The sequence below is a fragment of the Chelonoidis abingdonii genome, chromosome 3, assembly GCF_003597395.2.
Source record: "Chelonoidis abingdonii isolate Lonesome George chromosome 3, CheloAbing_2.0, whole genome shotgun sequence".
Taxonomy (NCBI): Eukaryota; Metazoa; Chordata; order Testudines; family Testudinidae; genus Chelonoidis; species Chelonoidis abingdonii.
The window spans coordinates 134,751,866-134,771,910 of NC_133771.1; the positions used below are offsets into that span (position 1 = coordinate 134,751,866).

General features: G+C 41.4%; 1 protein-coding gene across 7 annotated transcripts in view; it reads left to right on the top strand.

Annotated features, from left to right (window-relative positions):
• Positions 1 to 20,045, top strand: part of FAM120B (family with sequence similarity 120 member B) — a 95,627-nt gene that overhangs the window by 73,584 nt on the left and 1,998 nt on the right. For 3 of the 7 annotated variants that reach the window (XM_075064134.1, XM_075064133.1, XM_032786248.2), the window contains exons 10-11: positions 6,708 to 6,771; positions 15,355 to 17,245. In XM_075064134.1, the coding sequence (XP_074920235.1) occupies positions 6,708 to 6,771; positions 15,355 to 15,367 (77 nt within the window). In that variant the 3' untranslated portion in view covers positions 15,368 to 17,245. Of the gene's footprint in view, positions 1 to 6,707; positions 6,772 to 15,338; positions 17,246 to 20,045 lie in introns of those variants that run through there. The other 4 variants (XM_075064132.1, XM_032786247.2, XM_075064131.1 and 1 more) reach the window with 2 other exon arrangements.

A 20,045-nucleotide genomic window follows, 5' to 3' on the forward strand; every position in this document is an offset into this window, starting at 1 on the left:
ATTAAACCGACAAACAAAATGGTTTGTCATGGCCTGTATGGGTGAGGCCAAAATATAAGATCTTGCTGAGTAACCTGGTTATAAGCAGAATCAAAACTGACCCCCCTGTCTTAATGGTTCTGTTCTAGGAGGCATATGATTCAGGGTCCAGCCACACAGGGATCTTATTGCAAAATGTATTCCATAGTAACAGCACTGGGTCATGTAAAGCATGATGAAGTAGCATTATTAAAACCCAGTTTGGCCTTTTCTACAGAGGTGAAACCAAACCATGTTATAACACTCTCAAGAGACTATTGTAACATGATTCTCCAATGTGATCAAATTTCCTATGTATATGTAAAATAGGTTTACTAGAGAAATGAGTGAGGGATTCTGTGGAAAAAATAGTGTGAGATCATGTAAATGAAGACTCAAAATGCATGCTCAAAAGTGAGATGTGGGAGCAGAATTAAGGTTGCCTGTTTCCTAATTTTTCAGTTTGCAAATTGGTAATGTTCTTTTAGCATTGTGTGTGTGTGTGTGTGTGTGTGTGTGTGTGTAATGTCAGTTTAAAAAAAAAACTGCAGACAACAAAAATTCCATCATGTGGCATTATATAGACACCCACATGGTCATCAGCAGAGTCGGAACCTTTAGTCCCACCACTCACACCTTTGCCTCTTGAGCTAATGGCATATCTGATAGCAAGAATCATAGAATATCAAGGTTGGAAAGGAACCTCAGGGTCCATCTAACCCATCCCCTGCTCAAATGCAGAACCAATTCTCCCCTCTCCCAGCCCCTTGCCCGCCTGACCTAAAAACTCTCGAAGTACCACCACTCTAGATGTAACCCCATTGCCAATTGGCTCACCACAGCATCTTAGTTGAACAAAAGTCTAATTCCACCTAAACCTCCCCCACGCCCCCTTGTAACCATTCCTCCTTGTTTCTTCATCTCGTACCACGAAGAACAGTCGCCATCTCCTCTGGAAACCCGTCATAGTCGAAGCATTGGTCAAATCCCCTCAGTCTCTCTTTCTGCAGACTAAATATCCCTCAGTTCCCTCAGTCCTCTACTGCAAAATCAGGATTTCCAGCCCCCTGAATCATTTTTGTGCCCTTGCACTGGATTCTTTCCAATTTTTCCCACAGCTTTTTCTTTGGAGTGAGGGGCCCCAAGCTGAACTACAGTACTTCCAGATAGGCCTTCGACCAATGGCTGAATAGAGGGAATGATCACGTCCCATTGATTCTGCTGGCAGTACTCGCTACTTATTACAGCCAAAATGCCATTAGCTTTGCTTGGCAAGCAGAGGCATCACTGACTATTATCCATCCTTCTTCTTCCACTGTATACCCCTAGGTCCTTTTCTGCGGAGAACTGTCTGCCTAGCCCTCCTCTCCCCTACGCTCTGTACGCAGTGTTATGACGATCTCCTTCCATCCCTAAGTCGCCATGCCGACTCTGCCACTTGCTCCTTGTTGACACCTCATTCTAGATTTCGTTTTGCCTAATACCTGCTGAATTTGTTCTACGGTCCCTTGTGATCCTATCCCTACCCTCCCAGCATACCTACCCACTCCTCCCAGTTTAGTGTCATTGAGAATTCTGATGGTGCAATCCATGCCATCCTGCAGATCATTAATGAAGATATTGAACAAAACCGGCCCCAGAATCAACCCTTGGGGCACTCGGCTTGATACCGGCTGCCAACTAAACCTTGAGCTGTTAGTCACTACCCATTGAGCCCAACAATCTAGCCCGTTTTCTATCCACCTTATAGTCCATTCATCCAGTCCATACTTTTTTATCTTCCTGGCAAGAATACTGTGGGAAACCATATCAAAAGCTTTGCTAAAGTCAAAGTATATCACCTCTGCTGCTTTCCCCATATCCACAGAGCTGGTTATCTCGTCATAGAAGGCAATCAGGTTAGTCAGGCATGACTTGCCCTTGGTGAATCCATGCTGACTGTTCCTGATCAGTTTCCTCTCCTCTAAGTGCTTCAAAATTGATTCCTTGAGGACCTGCTTCATGATTTTTCCAGGGACTGAGGTGAGGCTGACTGGTCTGCAGTTTCCCAGATCCTCCTCCTTCCCTTTTTTAAAGAGCAGCTTGTCATCCTCTGTGTGGAACAGCACTAGAGGGATGAGATATACATTTTGCCAGTGGGTTTCACAGATATTTGCCGACAGCAGAGAAATGGTGAGAGTCAAGAATGTTGGGTGCCATTCCAGGCTCTGGAGGGAGGGAAGAGTGCTCTTGTTCCTTCCCCATCCAGGCTTCTTGTCCCATTCCCCTTACCTACCCAGTCCCAGTCCTCGGGCTTCTTTTCCCTGTCTTTTTGCCTCACCAGTTCTAGTCTTCCTCTACAAACTCGCTATCTGAGTCCGAATCTCCCTCTCACTTCCAGTCTTTCCTCCTCCCCACACCCAGTCTCAGTCTCCTTGCCCAATCAATCCTAATCTCCCTTCCCCTGATATTCCTAGCCTTTCCTCCCAGCCTTCTAGCTAAAACAGTCACAGTTCTCACCCTTTCATGCCCCCCAAGTCCCAGGCTCACCAGACTCCTTATCTCAATCTACTCCTGTCCATCCCTCCATCTGATTTTTGTCTACTCTGAGTTTGAATAATCATCTGTAGTCCCTCTCCACGCTGTCTGGGTGGCAACAGGGCGTGACTGTTAGAACAGGAGAGACAGACTCACTGCTCTCAGTTCTAGTGCCCTACTCCTGGCCCAGGGCAGCCATTACAGGGAAAGTCAAGCTTTACTCCTGCAGTCCTAGGCTGGAGGAAGCATGCTTAGTTGCTCTTTGGGGATGGCACATGCATGGTATAGTCAACCTTAATTCAGCTCCCTTGTGTGTATGCATTTATAGCTAATACACTATCATTGTCTCTTCATTCACACCCTCCTGAAGACCCATTTCTGCCTACAGTAAGTAAATAAAGTTATTAAGCATAGCATAGAAGTGCCTCATAATCTTTAATCTCAAAACACTCCTGTGTTATCCCACCTATAAAATGAACTAAGGCACAAAGAGACTAAGTGGCTTGTCCAGGGTTACACAGGGAGTCTGTAATGGAGCATGGATTTGAACCCAGGTCTCCCAAAAGCACAGGCTAGCGCTCAAACCACAGCACCATCTTTCCTCTATATCAGGGGTTGGCAACCTTTCAGAAGTGGTGTGCTGAGTCTTCATTTATTCACTCTAATTTAAGGTTTCATGTGCCAGTAATACATTTTAATGTTTTTAGAAGGTCTCTTTCTATAAGTCTATAATAGATAACTAAACTATTGCATGTAAAGTAAATAAGGTTTTTTAAATGTTTAGGAAGCTTCATTTAAAATTAAATTAAAATGCAGAGCCCCCTGGACCGGTGGCCAAGACTCAGGCAGTGTGAGTGCCACTGAAAATCAGCTCGCGCTCTGCCTTCAGCACCCGTGCCATAAGTTGCCTACCCCTGTTCTATACAATACCTATTGAATCCATTCAGTCTCTCTTCCTACACGTAGGGGTTTTCCCTGCAGTACATGTTCTATTGTATTGTCCAGTCTAGTTTTAAATCCCATGTTTGCAGATTTGTGTTGAATATACAGTTATACAATAAGTATAATTCAGGTGCTAAAATTGCAGCTCACAGATATGTCTACACAGCAATTAAACATCCGCAGCTGGCCTGTGCCAGCTGACTCAGTCTCCAGGGATGTTTCCTTACTGTGTAGACTTCTGTGCCTGCACTGGAGCCTAAGCTCTGGGACCCTCCCATCTCAAAGGGTCCTAAAGCCTGGGCTCCAGTCCAAGTCCAAAGGCTACGCAGCAATGAAACAGCCCCACAGCCTGAGCCCCACGAGCCATAGGTACAGACTCCTGCTGGCACTGGTGGGTGCTCAACCCTCCTCTGTCCCTGGCATTCCCCTGACCCCACCCTTGCCCCGTCCCCATTCCAACGCCTTCCCCAAAGTCCCCGCCCCAGCCCCACCTCTTCCCTGCCTCCTCCCTTGACTGTGCCATGTTCCCGCTCCTCCTTCCTCCCTCCCCCATCCCGGAGCTTGTTATGCCACGAAACAGCTGTTTTGCGGCAGCAAGCACTGGGAAGTAGGTGGAGAAGCAGGGACACGGAGCACTCAGGGGAGGAGGCAGAGGCGGGGAGGGGAGCTTGGCTGCCAGTGGGTACAGAGCACCCACTAATTTTTCCCCGTGGATGCTCCAGCCTCAGAGAACCCACGGAGTCAGCACCTATGTCACAGGCCCGAGTCAGCAGGCACGGACCAGCGGCTGGTGTCTAATTGCTGTGTAGACATACCCATAGAGTCCTGAACTGAAGGTAGCTAACTGCCCTCCTCTTGAGTTTAGAAATGTAGCTAATGGAAACTATGGGTCCCAGCAAGCAATGCACCATCCTGATCTGAGAGCAATCGCTCAGTTTAAGAGAGAATGTTGCATGATGATAGTAATAGTCTCAGTGGATCACACCCCATACTAAACTCAGCCACAAGCTACTCTGTTTTTCACATATTTGGTGTGAGCTGCAGGCTCCCACAGTGTACACAAAGCAGTATTTAGTTGAACAAATCTTGGGCACCCTAGGTCTCCATCTACTCTGGGTTGGGAATTGTGCTACCTGTATTGTTTTGTTGTTGTTGAGTTTACTGTTTAAAAAACACACAGTTTAAAACTGAAGCTGTTGCTAAATTTGCTTTAAAGATAGTTTGACCCCATTTAACTAAGTTAGCCTAAACCAGTTTTAAGCTATGTATAAAACCAGTTTAGATAACAGAGTTTCTAGCTCCATGTAGACAGAGCCACATCGCATATTTCCAAACAAAACTTCATTAATTTTTAAGATTGCAAATGTGATTCAAAACAGGACACACTGTACCTTTCCACACATCACTAAAAATAAACAAAACACTGAGAACTATGGAAATCACAAGCGAAGGATACGTGAACAATTCTGTCACTAACTTCAGTACTCTTACTAATAAACAGAAAAATTCTCATTGATCAGTATGCAAACCACTATTCAAACAACCTTAATTCTATTCCTGTGCAAAACACAATTAACAAAATCTAAATCAAACTTATCCATCCATTACTCAACTCTTCCATAACAGCATATAAAATCTTCAGTATCTTTCTTTTATTCATACAGGGGTTATACACAGTCTGACCTTTTATGCATTCACAACAACTTTCTGTCTTATTTGTGGCTGGCTCTGGCTATACAATTTTATTATGCATAGTGACTCTTGCACTGGTACTGGGAAGCTTGTCTAAAGAAACAGAAAAGGCCATTGCCTCAGAGAGCCAAAGATGTGGGAAAGGGAATTGAGAGTAGAGCTGGGCAACATTTTTTGTCTCAATAGTTTATTCACTGAAAAATGCAGTTTCAGGTCAACTAAAGGAGTTCTTTGCAAATTTGTGTCAAGTTCATCAAATAGTTTTGACCTAGCCAAAACCATCAAAACTGTTTGTTAATGTTGAAAAATTTTGCTGTGACTGTCAGACATTTTGACAAAAGCAAGCCAAGGATCACAAAATGAGGAAGTGTCCACTTCCCTCATAAGCTTTATCCCAGTGGTTATTAACCAGCACTCACCTGGGATGTGGGAGACCCAGGTACAGTTTCCCCCCCTGCCTGCTGTGGAGAAGGAATTTGAACTTGGGTCTTTCCTCATTGTAGAAGAGTGTGCTAGCCACTGGGCTATGGGATATTCTGGCATGGACCTTTCTTATTCTCTTGAAGCTCTTCCACTTTTTATAAATAATGAAGTAGTCTTTGGAGCAGGGACTTGAACTTGGATCTGCCACATCCTAGGTGAATAACTGAATTGCCACTATGAATGGCAGTGAATCATCATTGAGCCAGGGAAAGCGAGTGAGAATGAGTCTATAGCCTGGTAGTTAAGACACTCACGTGTGCAAACTCAACAAATCACATTCCAGAACATGCAACAGCTGTACTGCAGGGCCTTAGTTTATAGCATGATTTTGTAAAATGTTTTATGACATAGTTAGATCTTGTCAACACTAGCCAAGGCCACCATCATGGTAATGTCTTGCTCACAAGAATTGTTTAAACATCCTTCCAGCTAACAGAGTTTGAACTGTAGTGACAATGAGATTTGATTGTACTTCATTACTGAAGTAAGGGCTGGTCTTCACACAGTTTTTATACTGTTTTGCCTAGATAGTTTAGGTACTACAATCCCCTACAGTTGGTGCAGTTGTACTGACATAAAGGTGCTTATTTATGTCAGTGTTACTCACATTTAGGATAAAATTGAGATGTAGATTAAAGGAATACAAAAACTGTAGATAAGTCCTCAGTATCACATTGTCCTTTCCTTAACTGGTACAACCTAGTCTGCGGACCATACTGTATGTCCATCTACAGTTCCAAGTAATTGGCTGTATTAGTATTAAAAGTGAAGATTTATGCAGATAACTGGCATAGTGTCTTTAAGAAGAGCAAGTCCACCATTAACTTTAGCCACCTAAATTTAAAAAATGTTGGCCTTCATTGAATACCAACTGAACTATTTTGAAATGAATGTAGAATAAGAAAAAGTGAGGAGTTGTGGCAGTAACAGAGGGGAAAATGTTCTTTTTTCAAAATACACCTCAGTGGGTTGTTTATTAAATACTGTCATCAGTAAGTTATTTTCCTGCTTGAATGTTAAGAGGAAAATATTTTATTTCCCCTTTCACACTCCAGGTAGAGGACATCAAGACCAGAGGAGACATCGAGGCCAGAGGAGAAGGTTCCAGCTTGCTCCCCGGTAAATAATAGAACTACGGTGATTGCAGAAGGTCTACAATGGGTTTGAATGAGAGGATAATATTCCTCCCATAGATAGTATCTTTTCCTCAAAAGCCAAGATTCAAGGGGTTTACAGAGTGGCTGAGCAGCTGCAGCTTCCAATGATTTCACCCGAAGCTGTGAGTACTCAGCCCATTATGTCCTTTCCACACTAAGATTGAGCTAATTTTATTTGGAGAATGGTTTCACTAACTATGTAAAATCAGTGTCGGGGGATCTGGTTACTGCTTGGCACTATCCAATTATGGTTTTAAAAAAAACACACATTCCCGTTCATATAGGAAAATCCAAATCAAGTTTTAACAGTGCTAGACCACTCATATAATGTAAGTAGATCTTTCCAATATAGTTTTACATTGCGGACGAAAACGTAGTGTGATGTCCCCATTAAGAACAGTGTACAGTACATATGCTGTGTCAGTTCTTGAATTAGGAGGCTACTGTTGGTTTTGCCATACTCTTCTTACTGTAGCCTGCTGAAAAAGTTGGAACATGACATCACTTTTTTTAAACTTCACTTACCAATGAAACACTGGTACTTACTTCCCTGCTGGAATTCATTGCTGACTTATAAGTGCCAACAGCACTTCATTGCAGCTTAGGAGGGGAACAACTCTGCACATCCAGGCTATTTCTAAATCTTATCATGTCTGCCTCCTAAGTATTTCTGAGATCACCCTTTTCTGTCTGTCTAGACCACTAAAACTCACATCCAGGCCCTTATTAACTTCAGAATTAGAGTTCTTCAAGTGATGGTACCTCTTTTGTATTCCACTGTGGGGTTACACACATGCACCAGGTGCTCAGAGCTGGAGAATTTGAAAGTAGTGTCTGTTGGTCTGGCTTGCACCCTGGATCACCTGTTGCCTCGGTCTGAGGGTATAGAGGGCTGGATGGACCAACCATCTCTCCATTTCCTTCTCACGACCACATGGTCCGAGTCGGAACCTCCAGTGTCCGTAGCTTTGGCTTCGTCCTCCAAAATAAAAATTAGATTTAGCTTTGTAAATAGTTTTTAACTGTTTTTATAGTTTAGCATTTTATAGATCTCTTAGTGTTTCGATGTAGTCGCTTTAGGGAAACCTCCCCACCCCCCTTGTACCTCATTTGGGTACTGGACCATGCCCAGGAATCCAGGCTTCAGAGCCTGCACTTCTGCCTGTGATCCTTCTCGGTGAGTAGTGACCACCAGCACGGCCTCTACTGCCTTGGGGAATCTCACATTGCAGCAAGGTGCAATGTCTGCCAATCATTCCCCAGCCATACCCGAGAAGGGCGGAACTTTGTCTCTGCAAATGCAGATATATTTCATTTAATTTTACAGCACAGTTTCAGTGAGGGAAATGTAAGCCATGCATGCTCAGTGTGGCACTCTGTCCCCCTTGGGTGGTGGCCCTGTGCAACTACATGCAGGGTGCCAAGTCATCACATTAGACAGCACTAAATCCCCATTGTTTTGTTTTTTGCTTGACAGGTTTGTTTGTTGTTTTTGTTTTGATTTTTGCTTGTGTCTTTGGGGCAGGGAGGGAGGACCAAAAGCATTTTCCATCCTAGGTGACAAAACACTCAGGACCAGCTCTGGTTAAGACAGCTGAGGTTTTTCTAGACCAGGCAGTAGAGGCTGATGCATGAAGATCCAGAGGCCCACTCAAGGACATCAGTGTTGCATAAATATTTCTTTTAACAACCAAATGAATTAATTTTGGACAGAGCAATTACAGTCATTACTAAATAAATATATAATGACGGAGCACATAAATGTTACCAACACCATAAGGTTGTATACTGGTTACGGATATTACGAGTACTATCCTGAAGCTTTTTCTTTTTTTTTTTTAATTTATGGAAGAAAATGTTTGTTTTGGAATTCACATAAGCACATGTTTTTAAATTTTCCACTTGCCTACCCAGTCAGTGTAAAACAGTCAGAGGTACTTTGCTTAACTGCTGCCTTCAGGGAAAAACATTAGGTAGTAACCATAAAAATTCTTCATTAAAAAATGAAGCATACAAATTGTATCCAGAAGCAAAAATGCCTTAATTGTCAACAACACTGTGGTCATATAGAAAATGGGTGAAGAGTTAAAAACTGGTTATCTCATTGCTGGTCTGTAGCCCAATAACTTAACTGAAAATTGTCTTCATCCATGTCATCTTCAACTGCTTGATATTTTCCTTAGCTTTCTCATAATCTTTGGATTGAATTGGCTCAAGAGGATGTTTATTAAACTAACTGATAATCACTCTTTTCCATTTATATATTTTGGAGCCACTCTGTCTTTATTTTTGTATTCCAACATTTTTAATACATTAAGATGTATAGTAATCTCCCTTTGTGTTAATGAAGAGGCTGTTGCAGTTATTTGAATATTCCTTGATGATCCATATCACAAATTTTGTTGAGAAGTTTTCCACCCATCATGCAAAGGAGTTCCCTTCCTATGTTTTAGGTCTGATAAGAATTAATAATTTAGTCATTGACCATATTAAACGCAGCAGTCCTTGACCTGACTCTTGATAAACAGCCATTGATTCGGAGACCGAGAATGCATAGCTCAAGGTTCTGTCCTGTTTTCAATCCCTATCTAGCATTGAAATAAGAACAATATTTTTTCCAAATTGTTTATCACTGGTATCTTCCCAAATTCTATGAAGCAGCATGAAAATATCTTGCTTACAGTTCTGACAGTTTTGTATTTTGTCATATGTATATTTAGCTACTGCCACGCTGTATTATTTTAGGCCCCAATCCAGCAGTAGACTTTGCAGGGTCAGACTTCCAATGAAGTCAGTGGGATACCCCTTGGGCAGACCCTTGCACCTGCACGGGGTCGATTGCAAGACCAGGGTCTTTATGTTAATCATTTGTATGGAAAGCTCTGGACCCAGATTATTTTCTCTTCAATTTTTGTTAGGTATTTTAGTATCCTGTTCTTATCTCCTTTGATGCCAGTATTTTCTTACTATCATCATCAACACTGATTTTACTAGTAAAACCACTGCATCTGATATGTTTCTTGTTTTAAGTATAGTTTTGCAGATAGTTTTTATATCCAGGATCTGTTTTGCAGGTGATGGTAAAAATAAATGTTTAGTTAACCTAAGCTCCCAAAGCAGGGACTGGATTCTATAGTGTTTACTCTGGCACTGAAGCCAAGAGAAGTTTTGCCTGGGTAAGGAGTGGATGACAGATAGTTAACTGGATTAATGATACATAGATTTTTAAGGCCAGAAGCGACCTTTATGATCATTTAGTCTAACCCCTTCATAACATAGACCATAAAATTTCATTCTGCATTAAAAGCATAATTTCTGGCTGAGCTGGGGCAATTAAAAAAAAAAAAAGTCCCGTCTTGATTTAAAGACTTTAAGAGATGGAGAATCTACCATGTTCCTAGGTAAATTGCTCTACTGATTAATTATCCTCATTGTTAAAAATATTTGCTTTTTTTCCCAGTCTGAATTTGTCTAGTTTCAGCTAGAACTTCTTAAACCTTTTTCTGCTAGAATAAAGAGTCCCCTACTATCAATAATCTCTCCATGTATTTACTTAGAAACTGTGATCGTTACCTCTTCATCTTTTTGCTAAGTTAAATAAAGCTAACGATCCTGTTGATACTCTTAATATCATCATACCTTTATTCATCTAATCCCTGAGTGAATACAGGTTTTCCTTTAAGCAGTAATAGTATAGCCACAGAATCATGGAAATGTAGGTCTGGAAAGAACCTCAAGAGGTCATCTAGTCAATCCTCTCGACGCAGAGGCAGGATCAAATATACCTAGACCAGTGTTTTTCAAACTGGGGTCGCCACTTGTGTAGGGGAAGCCCCTGATGGACCGGGCCAGGCTGGTTTGTTTACCTGCCTTGTCCACAGGTCCAGCCAATCGCGGCTCCCATTGGCCGCGGTTTGCCACTGCAGGCCAATGGGGGCTGCTGAAAGCGGCGGCCAGTAAGTCCCTCACCCCGCACAACTTCCAACAGCTCCCATTGGCCTGGAGCAGCGAACCACGGCCAGCTGGAGCCATGATCGGCCAGACCTGGAGACGGGGCAGGTAAACAAACCGGCCCGGCCCATGTGGGCTCTCCCTACACAAGTGGCAACCCCAGTTTGGGGAACACTGACCTAGACCATACCTGACAGGTGTTTGTCTAATCTGTTCTTAAAAACCTGCAGTGATGGGGATTCCACAACCTCGGTAAACTATTCCAGTATTTAACTATCCTTATAATTAGAAAGGTTTTCCTGATATCTAACCTAAATCTCCCTTGCCACAGATTAAGCCCATTACTTCTTGTCTTACCTTCAGTGCACGTGGAGAACAATCGATCACCATCCTCTTTATAACAGCCCTTAACATATTTGAAAGCTGTTACCAGGTCCCTACTCTGTGTTCTTTTCTCAAGATTAAACATACCCAGTTTTTTAATGCCTCGTAGTTCAGGTTTTCTAAATATTTTATCATTTTGTTGCTGTCCTCTGGACATATTTCCTAAAACCGCACCTGAACCTGGACAAAGAACTCCAGCCGAGGCCTCCCTAGTACCGAGGGGAGCAGAATTACCTCCTTTGTCTTACATGTGACATTCCTGTTAATGCATCCCAGAATGATATTAACCTTTTTCATAACCTCATCACATTGCTGTCTCCTGTTCAATTTGTGCTCTAGTATGACCCGCAGATCCTGTTCAGCAGTATTACCACCTCGTCAGTTATTCCCTGTTTTGTAGTTGTGCGTTTGATTTTTTTCCTTCTAGGGTGTAGTACTTTGCACTTGTCTTTATTCACTGTTGTCTTGTTGATTTCAGACCAATTCTCCAATTTATCAAGGTTGATTTCAATTTTAATCCTGTTCTTCAAAGTGCTAGCAATCCCTCCTTGCTTGGTATCATCCACAGATTTTAGAAGCATAATCTCCACTCCATTATCCATGTTATTTTTAATGAAAGTATTGAATAGTACCAAACTCAGGACAGATGCCTGTGGATCCCACTGGATACATCACCCCAGTTTGACAGCGAATCAGTGATAGTCACTCTTTGAATTTTCCGAACAGTTGTGCGCTCACTATATAGTAATTTCATCTACACCACATTTCCGTAATTGAGAACATCATGTGGCACTGTGTTAGAAGCCTTACTAAATTCAACATAAATCACGTCTACTGCTCCCCTGCATCCACTAGTCCAGTAACTCTGGCAAAAGAAGGAAAATAAGGTGATCTGGCATGATTTCCTCTTGACAAATCCATGTTGGCTGTTGCTTTTCACCCTATTATCCTCTAGGTGCCTACAAATTGATTGATTGATAATTTGTCCCAGTATCATCCCAGGTATGGGAGTTAGTCTTACGCCTGGTCTGCACTTAATGTTTGGATTGAGATACCTATGGCATCAGGAGGTGTGAAAAATCTATACCCCTGAGCACTGAAGCTGTGCTGACCTAACCCACAGTGTAAATGCAGCAAGGTCAATGGAAGAATGCTTCCATTGACCTTGCTACTATCGTTTGGGGAGGTGGCTTTCCCCACAGTGTAGGCATGGCCTGACTAGTCCGTTATTCCCTAGCATCTCTTTGTTCCCCTTTTTAAAGATAGTTACTATGTTTGCCCTTCTCCAGTCCTCTGGGACTTCATCCTTCCTCCATGAGGTCTTAAAGATAATTGGTTCTGAGATTGCTTCACCTAGTTCCATAAGTTTCCTCGTGTTAATTTGGTCAGGCCATGATGACTTGAATTCAACTAATTTATTAAAATATACTCTAATGTGTTCTTTCCCTGTTCTGGCTTGTGTTCCTTCCCCATTGTTGTTATTAATTGTGTTAGGTGTCTGGTCACAATTAACCTTTTTAGTAAACACTGAAGCAAAATAGGCATTAAACACCTCAACATTCTTGGATTTCTTTGTTGTTAGCTCTCCTTCCACTAAATGGCTCCCCTTCACATTCTTTTGTCTTTTTTGCTCCTTACGTATTTATAGAACCTCTTCATATTGCCTTTTATGTTCCTTGCCAGGTGTAACTCATTTTGAACCTTAGCCTTTCTGTTCTCATCTTTAGCAATTTGTCCATGTCTTCAATTTTTATAGGATTCCTTTTTCATTTTCAGGTCATTAAAGAGCTCCTGACAGAGCTATATTGGCCTCTTCTTCCTGTCTTTCCTTTGCTTTGGGATAGTTTGCTGTTGTGCCTTTAATAATGTCTCTTGAGAAGCTGCCTGAACTCCTTTTCCTCTTAGATTTTCTTCCCATGGGACCTTACCTACCAGTTCTCTGAATTTGTTAAAGACTTTTTTTTTAAAAATTCATTGTACTTATTCTACTGCTCTCATCCCTTCATTTGTTTAGAATTATATAATCTATTGTTTCATGACCATTTTCAGCCAAATGGCCTTCAACCATCAGATTTTCAACTAATTCCTCTGTTAGTCAGAATAAACTCTAAAATTGCTGCCTCCCAGTTACTTCCTCCTCCTTCTAAAATATGACGTTGTCCTCAGCACATGCCAAGAAATTTGTGTATTACTGTGTGTTTTCCAACTGAACTCTGGTTAGTCAAAATCCTCCATTACTACTAGGTGTTGTGTTTTGGATATTTCTGTCACTTGTTCTAGAAATGCCTCGGCCACCTCCTCCTGATTTGATGGTCTATGGTAGACCCCTAGACCCCCCCCCCCGCCCCCATTTTTTCCCCCTTTATCTTGACCCAGAGACTTTCAACTGGTCTTTTAAAGCAAAAGAAATGATAAAGCATTTAAAGCAAGAAATTAATATCAGCAAGTACGATAACAGTGAGAGCAACATTTTCCTATGGATGTTTGAAAAATCTTTGGGAAGTTATAGAACAGGGTCAGCAACCTTTCAGAAGTGGTGTGCTGAGTCTTCATTTATTCACTCTAATTTAAAGTTTCATGTGCCAGTAATACTTTTAACATTTTTAGGAGTCTTTCTATAGTCTATAATATATAACTAAGCTTATTTTTATGTAAAGTAAACAAGGCTTTAAAATGTTTAAGAAGCTTCATTAAAATTAAATTAAAATGCAGAGCCCCCTGGACTGTGGCCAGGACCCAGGCAGTGTGAGTGCCATTTAAAATCAGCTCGCGTGCCACTCAGCACCCGTGCCATAGGTTGCCTACCCCTATTATAGAACATCCTGAATCTGTTGTTTTATTGTTATTAATAATAATATTTATATTTTAAGTCCCATAGACTGTCACTAAAATCCAGGCAATAATTCCATAAAACTGATTATCTAACATAACTTTTACATTAGTCATATAATGCTTATTAGTATTGGAGAGACTTATGTTCTCTTTCGTTTCTCCAAATATACTACCGTTTATTTTAAACAGTTTGAGTGAATCAAGGTAAATGCTAACCAGCAATTAGATGTTTTTTCTGATTACATGTGGCCTAGTCATCTTCTTTATGAAAACCTCTCTATATAATGTCATCACTGAACGATGAGTAAAAATATTAACTCATAGTCAGACTAATGATTGTACCATAGATGTCAGTAAAAACTGCCACAAGGAATCTACATTAATCAACTCTAGTCTGTAAATACTATAGATTGTAGTTTGAGGAAATAGCCCAGCCTGTGTGCTGAAGGCCTCCCAGTTCCCCACCAGAGCTCTGCTCCGGGCCCCACTCTGTGGAGGGTCTCTGGGTGGAGGTGTTGGATATAGGGGGGTGGGGGTGGGGAGGGGAAGGTTAGAGGGTAATGTGCTGTGGTTTTCAACCTGTGGCCCAGATGTAACAGTTGAGAACAGGAGCGCCGCCAGCCTTTTTGGCACTTAGGCGGCGGAAGGTTCCGCCCCCAAAATGGCGCCCCCGACAAAGGCGGCGGAAGGACCCGCCCCCAAAATACCACCGACGACCGCAGCAGCTGAAGACCTGGCCGCTGCGGTCGCCACCCCCCAAATGTTAGTGCCCTAGGCAAGTGCCTAGGTTGCCTAACGGGTTGCACCGACCCTGGTTGAGAACTACTGCACTAGTGAGATTTTTAAATCCAATCTGCTTCTTTAAGCACCTAAACACCTTTGAAATTCTGGGTCCAAAACCCTTTTGAAAAAGAGACTAAGGGCTTGTCTACATTTAAAACGCTACAATGGTACAGCTGTACCACTGTAGGGCTACAGTGTAGATACTACCTATGCCAATGGGAGGGATTCTCCCATTGACAGAGAGGTGATAGGTAGGTCAGTGAAAGAAGTCTTCAGTCAACCTAGCACTGTCTACATGGGCATTTAGGTCGGCTTAACAACACCACTCAGTGGGGTGGATTTTTCATACTCCTGACCAACTTAGGTAAACCATCCTAATTTTCTTGTATGTACCAGGCCTTAAGCTCTTAAGCATTTTTGAAAAATTTACCCTAAATACTCTTTGGAATTTTAAACACACTTTTATTCATTTTGTATGGCCACAGGCGCAGTTTGTTTGCTATATCTTTTCACAAGGATTTTTATTATTTGAAATTGTTTACATGTTGATACTTGTGTGTCTTGCTTAGTCCATCACAGGCTGTTTGTATTTTAGATGGCCGAGATGACTTTGTCCTTGACTGGAACTGAATGAAAAGTGAAAAGAAGACAAGCTATGTTTTTATAAAGTACTATACATTGAATATAATAAAAATAATTTCAGTATTGCTATTGTACCATCAAGAAAATGATGTCAAATTGAATACACATTTTAAAATTGGTGATGGAAAGGATTTAGTTACAAACACATTACCCTGAGTTCATTCAGTATTTCCAATCTCATTTCATTTTGTACTTGTGATACTACTTTTTTCATTGCTAATTTAATGTTTATAAGAGTATGTGTTTGTGTTCTGAGGCAAATTTTGAATTATTTAATTCCCAGGTCCACAGTGATGGGCACTTTACAGAAGCCTAAGGTAGACAGTTATGAAGTCTAATAGTAAAGGAAAAGTGTACAGAAACAGACACCACCTTTATGTGGTGAAGAAGATAGAGGAAATCTAAAGTAGTAAAGCTTAAGAGAATGTCTTCACTGCAATTAGACACCTGCGGCTGGCCTATGCCAGCTGACTTGGGCTTGGACTAAGGGCTATTTAACTGTGCTGTAGACATGTGGACTCAGGTTGCGGCCCAAGCTGTGAGACCCTCCCACCTCACAGGCTCAAGCCCAAGCTCAATCATCTGCGCTGCTGTTAAACAGCCCTTAGCCCAAGCCTCACGAGCCCACATCAGCTGGCACAGGCCAGCCATGGGCTTTTAATTTCAGTGTAGACATACCCTAAGAAGTCATCCCAACCAATTGCGGATAAACCTTTATGCCACATATGCACACATTCTATGTATGCCACATCTTTTACAGAAAAAGTATTTTAGAAGTATTTCAGATAGCTTTAAATACAAAAAATGTGTTTTTTTTTTTAAATCTCTATCTGCCTGTAAAGTCAGGTGGCTCAAAGAAGAGGAATATTATAACTAATACATTTTAGAAATTTTTAAAAATACCTTTAAGCTCACTCATGTCTTTTCTAGACACAAAACTGTTCACAGCTTTAAAGTCTCATTCTTAGATCTTTCAGAGCAAAAATGAGTGCTGTGTCCCATATTGGGAAACCTAGTATTTCCCTTTTCAGTTGTGTAATGGTCCCATTTCTGGCCCTTTTCAGTATTATACATCAAACCTTAAACCAGTCATTGACCAAGAAGAAAATATTGCTCATCCTAGGCCTGGGGCCTCTGTAGTTTTGGAGAACATTCCAAATGTGGGGAAGGGGACAAAACAAATATTTCTCATATAAATTCATTTTTTGTCAACTATTTGAAGCACAACAGTTGAAATGATTTTACCACGTGTGTGTAGAATGCTCAAAATGGTCCAACCAGATATAGATTAGTGGACAGTGCACAGGTGTGGCAACTAATCATGTACCATAAATTAATTTCTTACAGGCCTACAATCTGTCATATGGATTTCCCTATTACATGAGGGGTAGTGCATATAGAATGTGTGGGTGTATATTGTAAATTAAGTCTGTGTGTACGAATATTTGACATGAGGAAAAACATAGTCTTCTTGTATCGTAAAGAATAGGTTTATTTCTAATGTTAAGGATTATTAACAAATGAATTCCATAGCCACTGTAGAAGTTTGATTTATCCTTATGGTACAATGATTACAGATTAGTAGTTGCTAGTTTTTAGTTAATTCTAGTACTAGTTAGCTCTGCTGTCACGCCTTAGCTCTTGTGCGGATGTCTACTTTTGAGCAAACTATCTATCGAGTTTTTCCCATCTAATCTCTAAATTTTCTAAACATAAACATGCTATCATTTGTACATAATGTGGTACTATGATTTTCTCATATGTATTTTATTGTCTGAAATACAATAAATGTACTGTGACATAAATACAAAGCTACAACACAGCTAAATAAATAATTGACAATGGCCCAGAATTTTTAATTCGATACAAAAAAACGGATGCTGATTTCACTTTGTTTAAATATGACACTATTTTTGTCCAATTTGCTTTCTGAGGATGATATGATTATGGGTGGGGCAATTCTGCTGTATTTTCCTACCAGCTATTCACTTTATTTTTAAATGTACTACCTGCTATTTATTCAAACCTTTTGGGAGAATGTAGAAATGTGGGTATATTCAAAGATCACTAGTTTCAGGAACATCATTATATGCAGTGGTGCTTTAAAAAAAATAAATCTAATTGTGCATCAGTATTTGTAGCTGTTCTTACATCAAGATCTTCCAGGACTTCTAGTGGCCTCAGTAAATGAAGTGGTAGTAAACTAAAATTAAACATGAATTTAGTGGGAGCTTTTGCTGTGCTAGGATTGGGCACTTTTTAAGAATTGCCAATGAGATGTAAAGGCACTCTCTGTTGACATTTTTCTTCTTATGCTGGACTATAGCCAGAAGCTGCTAATTATCCAGACTTCTAAGCAAAATATTATTTTCTCCTTAGAAATCATGGGTTTGGATCCAGGAGTTCCATGCATGTGCTCTGCTCCTGTCCAAAGAGGATTAGCTTGTGTTAGAGTGCTTTGTTTCTGCCCTCCTAGCGAAGGCTAGTCATAGCTATGGGAGGCCCATGGACAAGAAAAGGTAATCACACAAGAAAAAAATAACCTTTCTGAAGATGCACATTTGACTGGGCCCCTCAATGCCTGGATCACAGATTTTGTAACCTGACAGTGTTGCCCCACCTGGGATCCCTTGAGCGTTGGAAGGAAGAAGGAGCTGTACCACAGGTGAAAGACATAGAATTGTAGAAATGTAGGACTGGAAGGGACCTCAGTAGGTCATCTAATCCAGTCCCCTGCACTGATGCAAGACTAAGTATTATCTAGACCATCCCTGACACAGCAGTTTGGAACTGGAATTGAAGAGCTGTAATTCTGGAGGAGAAAAATACAAGGAAAAAAATTCTTATTCTACAAACTGTTAAATTGCTAATTACAGTGCTTCAGCAAATCTAAAATATGCAGCTGTATTTTAAGAAATAAACAAATCATTCACTGATATTGTTTGCTTATATGTCTGCTGTCCTTTTAGTGGTAAATGGGAGAAGAATATACCACTGATCATCAGTGACTGAGTCAGCTTGTACCAGTGTAGTCTTTAATAGAGAGGAGGTCTTGTCATTGATAGTGACAGACAGACAGACTGGCATGAATTCGTTCACTTTACCTAGGTTATTTCTATTTAATTACATTACTTGGAGTCTGAGTGTTGTAAAACATTGAGTTAGCCCTCACGCCACCATTGTCCGACTGGTGTGCATTATTCCCATTTTACAAATTGTGAAACTCCCACTCAGAGATATGGAGCGCCTACGGTCACACTGGAAAAGAGCTACGAATAGACCCAGATCTGATTCCCAGTCACGCAATTGAGCACCAAGTTCATCTTAATTTGAAGTCACTCAACTTGTTAACATTACTGCTTTTAAGGAGGTAAATAACTGAACAGTTAATTTACCTTCACTCAAAATACAAGCATTTTAAAAGCTTCTGTTTGTTGGTGGTCCATCATAAACTATGTGGCATTTGAACACTCTTAGGCACCAGCAGATGGCACCCAGTTTATTTATGTGTCAGGGGTTCTCAAACTTCATTGCACTGTAACCTCCTTTTGACAACCAAAATTACTACACGACCCCAGGATGGGGGATTGAAGCCTGAGCCCTGCTACCCTGGGCCAAAGGGGTGCCAAAGCACAAGCCCCACTGCCCTGGGCAGGGGTGGGAAGCTGAATCCCAAGAGCTTCAGCCCCAGGCAGGGGGCCTGTAACCTGAGCCCTGGCACCAGGTCTGAAGCCCTTGGGCTTTGGTCCTGGGCAGTGGGGCTCAGGTTTCAGCTTTTGCTCCAGGTGCCAGCAAGTCTAATGCCAGCCCAGGCAACATGTTATTGAGAAGCATCCATTTCTTAAATTAATTTTTCATCTTGACTTCAAGCAGTTTAAGAATTTTTTGTCATCATAATGGAGATTGTATGATCTGTAAGGCTTCCTACTCCTCTCTCTCACTCCTCTGTGTAGCAAATTGGATAGATTGGGCCTGATTCACCAAAGCTTTTCTTCACTTTTATGCCAGTTCAGTGGAGTTATACCAGCATAAAAATGGTCTAACACAGTGGTGAATTGGGTCCATTAGGTATAAGGAGAGTAGGCACTTAGGACCCAATTCTGCACCTGATAGCATGTGTGTAAACTGCTGCGTCAGTGCTATATTAGTTGCACAATAAGAGCCCTGGTTTGTTTTGCTGGGTAGGTTTGCCTTCTTTGAGGCAGTGTTGCCTAGTAGATAGGCACCAGGCTGTGACTCAGGAGATTTGGGTTCAATTCCTGGCTCTGCCACTACTTTGCTGGATGACCTTAGGCAAGTCACTTTCCTCCTGGTGCCTGTTTCCCCATCTGTAAAGTGGGAATAATGAATCTGGCCACCTTTGTAAAGCACTTTGAGATTGCTGGATGAAAAGCACTATAGAAGAGCTAGATACTACTGTCACTCTGTCTCCGTATATATTCATCAACATTTTCTGCCACCTCCAAAACCGTGGAAGGTTTTTTGTCACAGATGGCCACTTGTACCTAATCAGTGACTATCCACAGCAATTGTTCTTGCACCTTCATATCAAACAGTTTTTCATAGTTCCCTTCAACCTCACCCCATTAGTCATTATGCACATATTCAACATGAGTGATTTTGTCAAACATCTTAAGATTTGTT